The 16794-nt window shown below is 41.5% G+C and overlaps 2 protein-coding genes across 4 annotated transcripts; both read left to right on the top strand.

Annotated features, from left to right (window-relative positions):
* The first annotated feature begins 4 nt into the window (after positions 1 to 4).
* brat1 (BRCA1-associated ATM activator 1) lies at positions 5 to 9973 on the top strand. Of its 3 annotated transcripts, none has more exons than XM_079685170.1 (12): positions 5 to 410; positions 4149 to 4297; positions 4378 to 4525; positions 5013 to 5427; positions 5536 to 5643; positions 5795 to 5886; positions 6282 to 6385; positions 6482 to 6668; positions 6870 to 6943; positions 7134 to 7218; positions 7341 to 7627; positions 8304 to 9973. In XM_079685170.1, exons 1-12 carry the CDS (start codon positions 284 to 286, stop codon positions 9153 to 9155), a joined length of 2628 nt encoding a protein of 875 aa, XP_079541296.1. In that variant the 5' UTR covers positions 5 to 283; the 3' UTR covers positions 9156 to 9973. The 3 variants fall into 3 exon arrangements, with proteins under 3 accessions (XP_079541296.1, XP_079541295.1, XP_079541297.1); XM_079685169.1 differs by having other exon boundaries at positions 16 to 410; positions 5533 to 5643; XM_079685171.1 differs by having other exon boundaries at positions 80 to 410; positions 5533 to 5643; positions 6285 to 6385.
* A 155-nt stretch (positions 9974 to 10128) lies between these two features.
* Positions 10129 to 16476, top strand: LOC307041736 (GRB2-related adapter protein-like). Its single transcript, XM_079685248.1, has 5 exons — positions 10129 to 11083; positions 11202 to 11299; positions 11734 to 11853; positions 14691 to 15000; positions 15090 to 16476. The coding sequence occupies exons 1-5, from the start codon at positions 11006 to 11008 to the stop codon at positions 15267 to 15269; spliced, it is 786 nt and encodes a 261-aa protein (XP_079541374.1). The 5' UTR covers positions 10129 to 11005; the 3' UTR covers positions 15270 to 16476.
* Positions 16477 to 16794: the final 318 nt, after the last annotated feature.

Genomic DNA, 16794 nt, shown 5'->3' with positions numbered 1-16794 from the left:
GTTTATAGATTAGCAAAAAGTGCGGCTCGGATTTTACTCAGGCAGAAGAGACGCCGGTAGATCCGAAACTATTTCCCGCGAGATGGACGTTTAGCAGAACTACAAACGAAAACTACATTTTGTTAAGCTAGCTGTTACACTTCCACTACATAACTTTGTTTCTAGCTGTATTTACATATAAGTGAATCGACGTTAGCTATGTATGCTTTATTGTAAGTATATAGCTGTAAAGTTTCAGTGCATCCTGAATGACCATTAGTTAACACACACACACGTTAGTGCCATGGACAGAGAGTGTGCGTTGCTGCTGCCCGGTGTGTGTGCGGTGCTGGCGGGCTCAGGGAGCTCTCTGCCCGATGACACCAGCCTGGAGAAACTGCTGGACTGGTTCACAGGGATTACAGAGGCTGGTTAGTACTGAAATCTGTCATGATACTTCTTTTGTTCCTGGTTTCCCTTCTCTCTGACACATTGATGTATTAGGTCTGACATCTCAATATGCATTCCGTGGTTTACTACTTCTAGTCTGTAGCTAAGTGTTAGTGATTGGAATGGAGACAGTGGAGAAACGTGTCCCTACTTCACAGGCTGGACAACGCGACTGCAACCCCGAGGGTCCAAACCTCTCTAAAAATACTAATTTGGTTGTTTTTTGTGTTACTTTCCACCTTGTTTGCGAATATGCAACGTTAAAGCACCATATAGTATATACTCATACTCCACCATAAGACTTGAAACCAGGGGCGGTTCTAGGGGGGGCAGGGGGGGCCAGTGCCCCCCTAACACTGACTTTGGACCCCCCTGTGGCCCCCCTAAAAATAAAAAAAATAAAAAGTTTATGATTAAACGATTTCTTGGCTGACGGAATAGGCGGAAGTAACAATATTTGTCATTCTAGTCGGACCCATTAGAGCAGGGGTCTCCAACACGTCGATCACGAGCTACCGGTATCTTGCAAGCCCTCAATAGCCCCCACTTTACAAATATGTTTTTTTTTTAACGCAAGCCGTCATGGCCACGGAGGAGCACGCAGCCTTTGTGAGCGAGCGAGACAGAGAGCTAGAGAGAGCACACTAGGCTTGGGCGGTATGACGGTATTACGGTATACCAGGGTATTTCGAAATACCGTCGGTATGATTTTCAATACCGTGACGTCACAGACTGTGCGCCAAATCACAGATGCGTTTCATTCTATTACACTGACAAGGAGTTTTGACAGGGACGACATTGGTTGTAATGCACAGCACGTGCCAGCAGAGGGCAGGGGAGGGCAGTCCGTCTTTCCCGCTCTCAGAGCTCAGCACAGAGTTGAGCTGAGCAAGATGGCGGCAGCATTTGCCGGCCCCGAACTCGGACAACTAGTAAAAAAGAAAAATGCCTCTGCGCCTGTTTGGGACTATTTTGGGTTTACTCGTCGCCAGTGACTTCATCCAGCACAACGGGAGACAGAGGCACTTCTTTGGGAATGTTTAAGACGGGGTGAGTGAGTGTTGACATTTTTTAATCCTATGCAACTGGTTGATGGTTTTGTAGTCGAGGTCGGACGGTTTTAAAAACGAAAGCATTTACGTGCTAAACATTCACGCGAGTAATCCAATGAATCAAATGGAAATAAGGTTTTTAACACATGCACAGAATAATATTGCCAAACTAGTTAGTGAATATAGCAAACTTTATTCAATAAGTCAAGTATTTACTCCCGGAAAATGTTTTTGTATGATGATATATTGTTAACTTAGCTCGCTATGGAAACAACGTCGGACATCTACAAACGCGTCCTGTATCTGATCTCAAAATGTGCCATTTGCACAATGTGTCATGTATGCAGCCCTTGTTTTGCACTTGCGCGCACGTCGCGGCACTTTGCGAGCGTCTACCGGCTCGGGCTGCATTTTACACCGAACATATAATATACTGTTCGAAACATCTATTTGCCGCCGAACGCCACCTCACTCAAGTCGACCCAAGTCATACCGTCAGTGGCAGCTGGTGGAAAATATCTTTGGTGGGGCTGTTGATATAGTGAGTAAAACATTTTTTTTTGGGAGAAATTACCCCTTAAATTGGGACTGATACCGTCATATACCGTATACCACGGTATGATGTCAGCAAGGTATGACGGTATGAAAAAAATGATACCGCCCATGCCTAGAGCACACCTTTATCTATTTAATGTGTTGTAAAAAATAAAAAAATCATTCCAATGTGTACTATACACAAGTTATTGAGCCGTTTCCGCTCTACATCCTGAACTCCTCCCTTCGATGCAATGCACTTCCGTTTTGGCGGACTGGGTTTGTTTTGCTAGCTAGCTCCGTTGTGCCGACAAAGCACTGATATCGCAGAGACAAAGAGGATATAACAATTACAACATGAAGAAAAGTGGTTCGGGAACTACGTGTGCGGTAGTTGGTTGCAATCACTCGAGAAAGCACCTGAACGAGTGGTTAGATAGAGTGCTACGACCACAAACCAGCACCCAGCACCCAGCCATGTTGTTCATTAAATACAGATAAACACAACAAATACTGCATGCATTGTATTTTTTAATATTATATATGAATATTTTCATAGTGATGTAATTGTGTGGGCTGCTTTTATATTTTAATTTGTAATACCTGTTAGGATTAAACATGTGATCTTGTTGAAGCCATTTCTTTAGTTTCCTCTCAACAATTAATTAATTCAGTGTTATTTATGTACAGTATGAGCTTAATATGAATGATGAACTGTGTTAAAAGAAATTGTAGCACTCTAAGGAACATATGAAATGCAATAATGCAATAACAGTGCAATAATGAAATTAAATTACATCAAACTTTATTTTCACTCAAACAGTACAGGCACATATGATATATTGCACAGCATAAAGAGATCATGTAAATTGTGCATTATGTAAACAACAGACAACTGTTGGCTCCTGTGGGCATGACCTAAATAAGGCAGTTTATTTTGGTTTTATGCTGGGCCACGTCGTCATGTTATCCTCCCAGTTTTGCACTGAATTCGGGTGGGGGAGAGTAACGCCATCTCCAGTCAAAGAAGTAGAATCGTGTTCCCAAGCTAGCATCACTGTTAGCATCGAAATCGCTGTGTTTACACCAGTGCCCGTCTGACTGTTTACATCGGTTTACACCGACAGACGCTGTGCAAAAGACTTCCGGCGGAAATGAAGTGCATTTGTGTAGTGTCATGGCGCTACCCGTGTTTTGGCGCGTAAACTTGTCTATAGGACTGTAAAAAAAAAAAGAACAGTTTGAAAGGGGAGTGATTAGTGAAATATGCATAAATAAAAAGAAAGAATGCTAACTATAGGTAACACAACATAAGAATAAACAAGTTTAAATGATTTGTTATTGGTTGTGATCATATTCTAAAGATTTGTTGATTTATTGAAAAGTATACAGCTCTCTTTCATGAGTGTTGAGAGCTGTATCCATAAATTCATTTTTGTGCTCAAAGTGCACCAGATTGATGCATTTAACTTCAACATTTAAAAAAAAATCTTCCCGGGGCTGCATGCCCCCGGACCCCCCTAGAGAAGGTTAGATCCACCCCCGAATAAAGCAGGTTCAAATAATTAAATTGCATACATTTTCTTTTAGTAAATGGTAAAAAACGGGTCCCACAGACCCAAACAGCAAACAAAGGTAAGCGTATAATAATGTGTAATGAAACAAATACCAATAACTGTATTGCATTGTTTTCTTAGGTGTATGCGCAATTACTTCATACTGTCTTTGTCTTTTTCGTCCGGCATTTATTGTGCCCCCCTCAGAAAATAACTGGCCCCAGCCTGGCCCCCCAGGTCAAATTGTTCTAGAACCGCCACTGCTTGAAAGCAAGATTCAAATTGCTTACCAACCCTCAAAAACATAAAGTTATTCAGTATAACATCATATTATACGCACATTATGACATTGCTGGATATAAGATGCTGGAATCATAAATGGTTTTGATTATTGCTTAGAATGTGAGTAAAACTATTGAAATTGTCAATTAATGTCCTGTCAGTTGACTTTGACAATTGAGTGAACAGCTGACTTTTTGAAACTACATTAATTGCACACTAAGTGAGGGGCACAGGTGTAGATGGATGGATATTAGATCGGTACATTGTCTAATGTCTACCTTTTCTCCCGATGAAGGGGGATCACTGCTGGAGACCTGCCCATGTCTGCTTAAATTGATATCCACTGTGGTTCACAATGCTGCTTCAGACCCCAGTGTCCTCTCCTTCACTCTCAGACTCACCGGCCTATTGGCTGCCACTGATGAAAGCTTCAAAACCATTCAGGTAGGGTTTATGACACCTTGTACTTTAACAAAAAAATTTTTTTTTTTAAATGTCTGACTTTGGTGATGTCCCTTCTGCAGGAACACTCTGTTCTGAACAAGGTCTTCAACCTTCAGCACTGGCAGGAAGCAGGACTCTGGGAGGATCCGTGTTTAAGGATCGGCTGGATTCAGGGCTTGAGGAGCATGCTGCAGCACCCGAAGGCTCTCAGCTTCTTTGTACAATCAGGTGACTCATTGACCCAATTATTATTTATCTGTTTCTTTATCTCATGCAATCTAACCCCTGGCAGAGTGAGTTTTATAAGTGTATATATGCCTGTGAAACTGAAGACAATTTTCCAATTGAGTGAATAATAAAGAGGTCTATCCTGTTCCATTCATTTAGCAAAAAATTGTCAAAGTACAAAATCATTTGTCTTTTCACAAAATGCATCTCTTTATTTATTATGGAGGTTCCAACGGCTAACCTTGTTCGGGCATGCTTTAATTGTGCAGCAATGGCGTTTAAATGACAGTGCAACAGTGGTAACAGTGTTTTTTATTTTGCCCAAGAGCTCACTATATAGTCCTTTGCATAGAACTCCCTGGTTAGCATGTAGGGGGTAGTGAATGATTACTGAACCTACCCATGTCTCCTAATGTGTGTGTATTTAGGAATAAAGACTAAGAATTTAGCCATTTCATAACTGAAATCTGTTTTCCTCACTCTCCAGGATTCATTGACCCGCTTCTACAACTCCAGACCGACACAAGTCTATTTATTGCCTCAGCTGCCAATCAGATGCTCGCCCACATCCTGCTCTTCTTTCAGCCAGTCCCTCCTGCAGGATGTAAAGGCGTGGATAAAAAAGAAAAAGGTGATGGGATGACGCCAAGCAGCGCAGACTATACTGCTGTTGTAAAGTCGATCTCTGGGTACCTCAAGGAGTCTCTGGTTCCCAAAGAAAGCAAAAATGTCCGTCAGAGTCTGCAGACCCTCAAACTGCTGGCCCTGCTCCTGGCCCAGGCCGGACCTCCTCTGCGGGACAAGCTGCTGCAGACAGTCGGAGACTCCCTGGAGGAACTGGTGACAGCCGGCAGCAGTGAGCTCACACTGCCTCTGATGGACGTCATTCTGTCTGCATGCAGGTAGAAGGGATTTATAATATGGACGAAAACACAGTGCTTTTTTCAGACTAAAAGCAATGCAAATACATGAATGAGTTAATTGTCAATGTTCATGTTTGTCTCCAGCAGCTCCGGCACTGATGAACGTATCACCCGTCTTCTATCGTCCATGTTGAACATTAACAAACCCGCTGACCTCATACATGCTGCAGCTGCTTTTCTTCGCAGAGGTCACCAGTAAGCATCTGTTCAGAGCACGATCTCACACTTTCATATAGGAGGTGACTTCACCGTCACCCGTACAAGCACAGTTTGTTTTCTGACATCAAGTAATCTATGAGTAACAGGATGTATTTACCCATGGATGCTGATTTCTTCTTTTACCCAGTGATACTGTCCACACAGCCCGGGCCGTGAGAATACTACTGCTCCCCCTCGACATTATGACTGGTCAGACTCTACTGGGCACAATAAGCACTGGTAAAACACGCAGATATACAAAGTGAAAAACAATGGAAAAATACACAATCTGTTATTTTATGTATATCGTGACTGAGTGTATCCTTAATGTATTTTATGCAAGTCAGAATAGGATAATTTGGTGATTCTGGGCTTGAAAATATGAGTATTTCCCTATTGCTAAATTAAGGCATAAAACATGGCATATGGTAGCGTCTCTGGTGTGATCCAACCAATGTGAAAAGCAGTGTGGTTCCTTGACTAAAAACCCAATCATATTTTTGTAGGGATTAGGATTCTTGTTCTCAAAAATGTACACTAGTCTCAGATATACTGTATATCTCTTTTTTGTACCTTCAATGTCCACAATACACCGTCATACATCTTTCTGACTAATTATATTTTGGTTTTTGCAGCAGACGAGCATCAGTTTTCAGTGGTGGAACAACTAAAGAGCAAATCCTCCTGTATCTCTATGATCTGTGTCTGCCTGAGCAACACACCACAGATCACACTCACGGTGAGGCTGTGAGGACGACAGAGAACAGGGGAGAGGAGACTGTATTTTTTACATGTAGCTGACTTATTTCCCTTTCTCTCTTTCTCTTTACCTCAGCCTCCTGACGTCCTACCCTGTCTTCCAGTTTCAATTGTCACTGCAGTTCTGTCCTTGTTAAGGATCTGCTGTGGCAACTCACCCTCCTCTTCCACTGGTTGCATTGAGGTTAGCAGGAATGTAATCGGCAGTGGCAAAGTTCAGAAATGTGCTCTAGAGGCTCTGACTACCCTCACCAGCAGCCCAGGTAATGCTGTGTGTTTATGTGAGATTGCCTATATAAAAATAATGCTCTCTTTCTGTATTGAATATTGTGAAACCAAATGTGATATTGTCATACACTGACAAAAACAAATGGTACAGTACATTAGGATAAATGTTTGCCCATTCATGACAAAAGGGTTTTTCAGGATGAAATTACATGTATTCTCCATCCTGTGTATCTCAGGGGCGAAAGAGAGGATCAGCGAAGTGTTCACCGTTCTGATTCAATATTTGGAAAACCCTGATTCTGACCCCACTGTAAGTTGTGTGTTTCTATTTGCACTCTTGAATATAACTCATTTTATTTTGTCTCCAACCTTCTTCTACTGGGGAGCCGTGACTTTGAAGGCGACACCATCACTCACTGGCTGTTTTTATTTCTTTGCCTCCCTTTTTACTATTTGATGTAATATTCTTTCAATTCAAGTACTGTGTCTGTGTTTTTTAGGTACTCCACAAGTCCTACCAGGCCTTATTAAAGTGGACGAGTGTGTGCACGGACTTCTCCTTTATAACAGACCAGCTCAGACACGGTAAAGGTCACCATAAAAACTCCTGTGTGATGCATCCACACACAGAATACACTCTACTGTTGCTGTGGTGGCAGTATAATATGTCACTGAAATTAAATGTATGTATATATGGATACTTTCAGATCTGGTGGAGGTATTGAAGAAGCGTGTGTGTGACATGCGTTGGGAGGTGAAGGACTCGACGGTGGAGTTTCTGGGACACCTGGCAGGCGTGTGTGACTCCATTAAAGCAGCAGCAGCAGAGGAGTGTGATGCATCTGAGGCTCTGCTGGGTGACTGCTCTACCACTCCCCTGCTGAGGGAGGCGCTGCAGGACTCAGAGAGTTACGTGAGGGCCAGCGCCATCTCTGCACTGGCAAAGACTCTTACACACCGCTGGCAGCAGGGGGCGACACTCACTGAGGAGGAGGTAGGAAGAAATTGTTTTTACGCTTCACTCTAAAAACAGTTGGAACAAAGTCTAAGAACTTTCTGTGTTGAAATAAACAATATCAAGAGCCCTCTATCAGCCGGGTCCGATTCCTAATGATTGGCATAAAATGTTATTTGCCGCAAATTCTAGACCCATGTTAGATATATGTTGAGTTGTTTGCTAACATTATCCCAAATGTATCCAATCATTTTCCAACCTAGAGGAATCTGTCATTGTAATACATTTAAATGGTCCATTTCATTTGGCTGCCTGTCATGGTGGTGTATTCCTCATGTGTGCGCAAGTCTTTTAGTTGTTTGCCAGAAGCTGTCATAAATGGACTTTATCCACTTTTGAGACAAATATTTACAATAGACTTTTTAGACCTTGATTATTTTTTAACTGGACGAAATATTTTAATCAGAGATATAACAATGAACAACTATAGATGATAACAAAGTGGACACCACAACATTTAGACCTTAAAAACATATATTTTCTTGACTTGGGTCTAAAAGGTTTGTCTGTATTCCTCTCTGCATTCTGTAAAGTGTATTTACACTCGTAACCATGCTTAACTGGGTTCATTTACATGGTATCTTTATACCTAAAAATATAGGCACAATGTTTTAAGAAGTTTGACTTTTATTGGAACTCTTTTCTGTCCTTCCAGCCTGAAATAGTGAGCCGGTTGCTTGAAATCCTCTCCCAGGACTCGGAGGGATTCCCCAGGAGGGCTGTAGTACAATACTTCATCTCATGGTACTCTTCGCACTCTCCTCCATCTTCCTCCTCCTCCTCTCTCCTGATGCAGAGTGTGCGCTCCGTCCTCTCACAAGGCAGGGCAGATCTGGACTGGGAGGTCAAAGTTCACACGCTGGTGCTGGCTGAGCTGCTGTTGGACGAAGCCTTTTCAGGTCACCCAGGTTACAAAAAGGGCTCAGACTCCCACCATGCCTCGCCACACGCTTATGGTGTAGTTTCTGAGCAGGCCTACACACTTCACACACACACTGCCACACACACAGAGGGCGCTGAGTCAGATTTGGCCGTTGTGGTGGAGCAGGGAGTCGTCTCAGTGCTGTTGAGTGGGCTGGTTGACTGCGATAGACCTGTTGCTCTGAAGGCCTGTCGCCTGCTGATAACACTCAGAGAGACAGTCTGTCCTCTATCGCTAGGGGCACTGGATGCATCGGCTGCCATGGCAACAGTATCCTGTGAACTGCCAGGCTGTGGCTGGGGGCGAGAGATTATAAAGATCCTGAAGATGAAGAAGAGCGATCAGCCCAAAGAGGAGGACATCGCTGATCAGAGAGGTCTCAACGGAGCAGAGGAGGGAGGTGATAGTGTGTGTGTGAGTGTGTGTGAGGCGTTGAGGTCTCTGGGATTGGACGAGAGGATGGAAGTCCTGACTCAAAGCAGCGACCACATCCACAACTCCCCCCTCTCTCTGCTGCAGGACATACTGACGGCCAGTGCCACTCACACAAAACCAGGGGAAGAGGTCATAGTAGACTGCTACTAACACACACACACACACACACACACACACACACACACACACACACACACACACACACACACACACACACACACACACACACACACACACACACACACACACACACACACACACACACAGCCAGCCTTAAGTTGTTTTGTTATCAATTATGAACTACACAATAGTTTGGATTGTTTAAGGTGGGGTTTTAGGATCTGCAGTCGATACATGGTGATCAGCACACTCTGGTGCTGTTTATTGTATTATTCATCTGTAAAGATCAATAGCAGTGACTTTGGTTGGTTTGGAATCACAAAGGTCACACAGTAACACAAACTAGCTAATCATCCCCTGCGTTGTGCAGAGTCAAATGACCATTTGTGTCAAAGTAGTCTTGGGGCTTTGAAGAGAGCTTAGATAACATCTTCAGGTCTCCTCATGAAATAACTGTCTGGCAGCAAGGTAATGGGATGAAACTAATCCAAACATAGCGTGCACTTCAACTGATTAGTTTTCTAGGTGGTTAAAATCAGTTTTGCTGCTGCCCCGGTCCACAACAGTAAATTGCTTTGCCGACCATCACCTACTAAAACCCCAATCCAAAGATACCCCTCAAACTCAGGGTACATTTGTCAGTGATTATGTTGTGAAATGTTGGTTTCATTAGAAAAATAGTAATTTCCCTTATTTTAATTACTGTATTGTTACATGTATCCTGTTTCTATAGTGATGTGAGGCTGAGCAATTTCAATGTGTCAACATGTTCACGTTTGGGAATTCCACAAACAATTGCAATGACCAATATATCAATTTGAATCAATAAAAAACAGCATATATTTGAATTTTTTTCTTCTCATTATACATTTTTCAGATTTGTTTATTGAATGTTCACACAATATTTTGATCAGCAGTTCAGGTTTGAGATTTTGTCCAGACGGCTAAATAAAAGAAAATTAAGCTACCTACCATAGACTTGCTAAAATGACTCCCACATGCTGCAACTATAGAGTGATTGACACATTGGCATCCATATTAATAATCAAATTATATAAATATGTATCATTATGAAATGTAATATATATTGTTTTTGGAATATAAAATATCAGAAAAGATGTCTTACAGTCTTACAAAGTAAAGGTGATTTCACACGTTTTGATTTGTCAGTCCGGAAGCCCTAAAATATCTAGTTGTGTATAAACAATCTAGAAAAGCAGCAAATCTCAATATGAGTGGGTTAAAAAAAAGACACTTTTTGGCATGACATTTTTTTAAATGTATACTCCATTATTATCAATTGATGATTACTTTTACTGTTGGTTAACCAATTAAAAAAATGTGAGCAATCATTGCAGATCTAATTGGTACATCATTGACCCCTTCTCACTTCACAGGCTTCAGTCTTCCTCATGTCAGCTGATAATTAAAATGATGTGTGAATCAGCTGGAAGTGCTCGGTTAACCTTTGAAAGGACTTGTTATAATCATAAACACTGGAGGTCATTGCTGTTTCTTTCAGGTTATTTTCATCCTCCCCCCCCTCTCTTGTCTTCCTCCCACTGTCCCTGATTTCCCTCGTGGAGATGCTTCATTAAAGCCCCAGAGTTTAAAAGAAAGACATCAGAGATGGAGATGTAGAGGACAGTCTCCACCTCCACGTGTTCATCATCTCCAACTCAGTCACATGGAGGAAGAGCGGCACACACGCGCAGAGAAAACTCTCCTCATTAACTAATGAGCAGCGCTGCACACACTCACACACACACTGGTGATCTCTTGCTATATTTGGAGTGCTGCTGTGCTCTAATCACCCAGCTGTATTCTCTCTCTTCATTCATGAAGTGAAACTATTTTCGTTTTCGACTCCTCTCTTCAGGATGGAGGCGGTGGCTCTTTTCTCTTTCGAAGCTTCGGAAGCAGACGAGATCAGTTTCCAGAAAGGGGACATTATCAAGGTAAGTGTGTGTGTGTGTGTGTGTAAATGCTTACTTTGATGCATTCGGAGTCTTTGAAAGTTACCAAAGCGTTGCTAGTTCATAAAGTAAGAAGAATAATTGTGCATGTGTGTTATAGGTGACAGAAATGGAGGATGATTCTAATTGGGTCACAGCAGAGATCAAGGGGAAGCGTGGCTACGTGCCAGAGAACTACATTTCCCTTCTTCCTTATCCGTAAAAAAACACTTTATCCATATATTTGAAACAATTTAGAGTAGAACACTTGCTTTATGTACTTGCAAACATTTTGTTATACATCTTTTAAATACCATCTTCAGTGGTTCCCAAACCTTTCTTCTACTTGAACCCCTTGAAATGTTGCACTGTACATTTGTGATTCCTCACTAGTCACTACAGGTTATGCTCTTTGTGTTTGACCAAATAGTGATTTATCCTGCTCAGATTGCTTAATTTGACTACGCTTTCAAGGCCAAAAGAGGTGTAAGTCTTAAGTATTTCAGAAGTTGGGAACCACTGATATACATATGAGTATATTTGTTCATTCCAATTCTACTCATGCTTATTCCAGTCTAAATATAATAATGACTTCACTGTTATATAAAAGTCCAAGAGCAGAGTATAATTAACACTCCTGTGTGTGTCTGTAGGTGGTTTGTAGGACGGGTGTCAAGACTGGAGGCCGAAAAGCGTCTCCGCTGGCAGGACACCGGAGTGTTCCTGGTGAGGGAGAGTGAATCAGCTCCTGGAGAGTTTTCTGTTTCTGTTAGGTCAGTGAATGCACCACATACACACACAAGATACAAATCTGACAAATGTCATGCTGCAGGCTGACGTAATGTTCCTCTGTTGTCTGTTCCCATTGTGATGTTAATGGTTTCCAAAATGTTTATGTGCATTGCTGCAGCAGTTATATTTGCATGTGTTGAATCTGCTGTACCGCTGTAATTTCCCATTAAACCCACCAGAGAGCCTCAGTCTCTAAAAGACACTTTAACATCTCCCTGAAGGAATGTACTTTAGGAGTGTTGCATAAAACATGCAGGCGGCAGCATCTTAGATCACCAAATGCAATAGTCTTAAATTATTTGTGCAGTTGGGTGCTTGTTTTCCATCACACTGAGCCCATTAGCAAGTTACAGGATCCACGTGTCTCTGAGTGTGTGTTGGGACTGGTGGAGGGGAGAGTCAGACTATTTAAAATGTAGTACGCACACCCATTCCACTAAAAATAGAAGTGTGTGTGTGTGTGTGTGTGTGTGTGTGTGTGTGTGTGTGTGTGTGTGTGTGTGTGTGTGTGTGTGTGTGTGTGTGTGTGTGTGTGTGTGTGTGTGTGTGTGTGTGTGTGTGTGTGTGTGTGTGTGTGTGTGTGTGTGTGTGTGTGTGTGTGTGTGAGGAGCTGTAATTTGGGTCAGCAAAGTGACGTGGGACACATTTAATCATTGAGGATGAATTAAATGTGTTCAATAATCGGGGCATTGTATAACACCACTCATTCTTTCATTAAACACAGGTACATTATGCCATTGACACATGCCATATGCATGTTTTAAAGTATATACTCTGCACATATTATTGCCTTAAGGCACAACATCTGCCTGACTGCAAGGGCAGAGAGATAAGAGGTTTGTTTTATTTATGCACACAAGCTGAAACACAACCACAGAGCGTAGTGCTCAGAGTGATTCACAGAGGGGGGTACAATTCAGGTTGAGTTCAAAAGAGTCACGAGACAGGTTTTTAAATGTTAAACAGCAGTTTAAAGAGGATTCTTTCACTTTTCTCATGTCTGCAGTTAGATGAGTTTAGATGACATCATGACAAATTACGTGAACTGACCCTCCTCTACAGCTTTTTATTCTTTTTATCATAGGTCTAGCACAGTTATCTTATCTCCAAATCAAAACTATTTATTTTCTCTGTGTAAAGTGTGTTTATAGTTTATAGTGTGTTATAAAACAGTTGGTCGCGATTTCTATGAGGTTGTTAGACTATGATGCATTACAAACATACTTATAATGCATTAGAATCTGCTTATGGCGCTCTTTAATTATAATTACAAGCACTTTGATAATTATTCATGATTATTACAATAGTAATAACACATTATAAAAACTTGAATCATACATTTAAATCACAAGGATCATAATTTGGTTTTAGAATGACCTGTTTGCTTTAAGTAAAGCGAAAGTATAATTTTACAATGTTTTGTGTGTTCATGCATACATTATTATTTTTTCTCACTTTTTCTTTACAAACAATGACCATTTAAGAGTAACTCTATCACATTATAATGCATTAAATAGAGAGTATGACTCTCATGTTTATGATGCATTATACAGGTGGAAGTCACAGTGATACCAAACAGTCTGTGTGCATACTAAGAAACATTTCTATGTGTGCCTTTTATGGACAGAGAAGATCGAGCAGCTGATGACAGCTATTGTAATTTAATTAGTAATGGTACTGCATGCTGAAATAGCTCCAGAAGCACACCTCGGGCAATTCAAAGTCTGAAACTAGTTTACCCCTATTTATAAAATGTAGGAGGCAACTGGGACAGAAACTAAGGAGAATATGCAAATTCTGTACAGGAAGGACACCACTGTGCTGCGTAAAATATTAACTATAACACTACAAAGTCCCCAAAACCTTTTTTTCCCTCAGCTGACAATTCTCATCAAACAAATCCTGGTATTAGCGTCCGCCTCCTTTCAGAGTCATTACATGATTATCTTCAGGTGTGTAAGGGAGGATCAAGCTTTAAAAAATGTAGGCTTTGAACAATAGACTGAAACCTTTGAAGTACTGCAATAGTACACTTTGCATGTTTGTTTTGAAATGCTAATATACTTTAGTCTTTAAATAAATATGCAAACCAAATGACACAAAGGCAATTACTCACAAGAAAACATAAAAGAGTTTTCTTTGTGGAATTTACTATTGTGTTCTTTTCTTTCAATATGAGATACCAATACAATAAAATATGTAGCATAGCCGATATACTTCTTATGATGTATTTGGTAGGGTATTTTACTAGCCCCGGAGTCTTAATTCGTGTTGCATTTAAAATAAGTGTTTCTGCAGATAATTTTTGTTGATACATTGATTGTGTTCTATATATATATCTGGACTTTTATTAATAGATAAAAATGCAGTAAATGTTCAAATTTGAGGAGCTTGAACCAGCATACATTTGAAAATGACAAGCAATTAATTGATGAAAATACTTAATAATTATAATTTTGTGTTCAGTTCAGCTCTTATCTATTATTCCTATTTTTTTCATTAGTGCTTACAAACTACCGCAGGATTTTCAAACAGTTCCGTTCAGGTTGCACATTTATTCACTTGTGTGTGTGTTGACATTTGAGATTTATAGTCTGAGAGAAAACCTCCTGTGATAGATAGAGATACACCCAGATGATTGTGGACTCATTTCTCAAACTGACAGAGGTATGCACATCACCTCTGCATGCATTTCTTAACAAAAGGAGCCGGTAGAGGAATGAAGAACAACACAGCTCTCATCTTCACAGTGGTTTTGAAGCATAAAGCATACCTTGCCTTTAATGCCTTTACCTCTCTCACCGCTCTTATTTTGCAGCTATGGTGAGAGGGTGGAGCATTTCCGGGTGCTGGAGGGGGGCGGTCAGTACTGCATCTGGGACGAGACGTTCTGCTCCCTGAACCGCCTGGTGGACTACTACAGAACTCACAGCATCGCGGCGGAGAAACTGGTCTTTCTGAGAGACGCTGCTGCATCCCCTCACCTGCTGCCCCATCCTGGACGTAACCCCTACCCCAACCCTTATAAAACCACCTCTCAGGAGTCCCTCCTCTCAGCTAACCTCTACTCTCACCCCCCTCACCACGAAAGAGAGTCCTCCCAGCGTCTGCACGAACCAGTTGTGGGGGTATGATGAGGAATCTTGAAGCATCGTTTCTCCTGATAATCAGCTTCAGTTTCCTGTTTGTCTGATCTCTTTGTTCTGTCTTTGTGTAGAAACCCCGTCTGGCTCATGCCCTCTGTGACTACACCCCCCCTCACACCGCCCACCTCCACTTCCTGCGTGGTGACATCATTGACCTGCTAGACTGCTCGACCTCTCTGGCCTGGAGGGGGCGCTGTCGAGGTCGAGTAGGAATCTTCCCGCCAGAATACGTTCAGCCACTGTACCACTGACACCATATCAAACTGTCGCTGACACTCCTCTGTCAGGCTGTAGTGACTTACCTTTCGTATACAACTAGTGATTAAACAATTAGTCCAATATGTGATTAGTCCCATAGACTCAAATGTTCAGTATTGATTGACAGCCTTTTCTCATTAGCAAGTTGTCAAATACAACAGCTTGATTATGGGCCTACACAGGGCCGTCCCTCCCTACAGGCCGATCACGCAGACTGCGTGGGGCCTCACCTTGCGGAGGGAGCCTCAACTGACCTGAAAATGCGGCGCACCTACTGTATGCGCTTATGCGGCGCAATTAGTGTGGTTTTCGAGGCTCCACTAGCCCCCCCCCGACGCTTGCGAAACAGAGGGCCTCATCATATATCTTTGCGTCGGGCCTCATGTTGGCCAGAGACGGCCCTGGGCCTACGCTTCAAACTACAACACTTTACATGGCCGTAATTATGGTGGGAGAAAAGAAGGGAGTTAGAGAGGGGTCTGGGTGAATGGATAAGTCATAAGATTAGTGTGTTTGTGTCCCATATGAAACCAGGAGTCTATGCTGACTTGTTTGAGTTACATTGCGTATGTAACATACATACGTCTATGTTAAATAGACATTGTATGCGTAACAAGCAGAAACTGACACTTGCTAAACTCACGCTAAGGGCGTAAATTGACTCCTTTAGTTTGAAGTTTAGGACCACTGACCAAGCTGCAGTATTTGGCAAGTTGGGAGTAAAAATATGTGGTGATTGAATAGTCTGAAAGTGTTTTTTCTCAGTCAGCTCTGGGGAAAACAGTGTTTTCTCCAAAGTTGGTGAAGTTTTTCCAACTGCAAGCATTTTACACCAAAGTCTGTTCAGAGGTCTTGGGAGACTCTGCTGCATATGGGGATAAATCGTTTTCTAAAGCCTTTTGAAGCTCCACAGAGCTCTGCAAAATCTTGTAAAATTGCCTCAAGTGAGTTCACTGGAGTTTACTGCATTAGCTGGGGCTGACTTTTTTATACTAATGATTGAATATCTTTGGATTTGGACAGTATTTCTTACACAAAAGGCAATTTACAGATGTTAATTCCCAAATATCTGGCTAATCAGTCAATAAAAAAAAACAATTGTCATATTCATAGATAGGAAATATAATTTTTGCGGCTCTAGAGTGAAACTTTACAACTCGTCCTCTGAGCCCCGATCTCCTCCTTTCACCAATAGCATGTATTAAAATGATTATTTAAAAGTGAAATGTAACTCTATGTTTGCTTTGTTTACCGTCATGTCTTTCCCTCTAACCTCCTCCATAGTGAATGTAAGTAAACTGTACAGCAGCCAAATAAAGAGGGATATTATCTGATTATAAATACTCTAACCTGCATTTATTTTTGGACTAACAATTGTAACTTTAATGCACATATCTTATCATTTATTTGGGATATCACAAGAGAAAAACATCTGTTAGACAGGTTGTTATGATATTCTGTCTTTTGACTAAACTAAAAAAGAGATATCTAAACGCACCTAACATAAATGTTATAAAA

Source organism: Notothenia rossii (genome assembly GCF_949606895.1).
Source record: "Notothenia rossii genome assembly, chromosome: 1".
NCBI classification, from domain to species: domain Eukaryota; kingdom Metazoa; phylum Chordata; class Actinopteri; order Perciformes; family Nototheniidae; genus Notothenia; species Notothenia rossii.
Note: the sequence above shows the minus strand (reverse complement) of the source record. Positions and strands in the feature narration are given on the sequence as shown.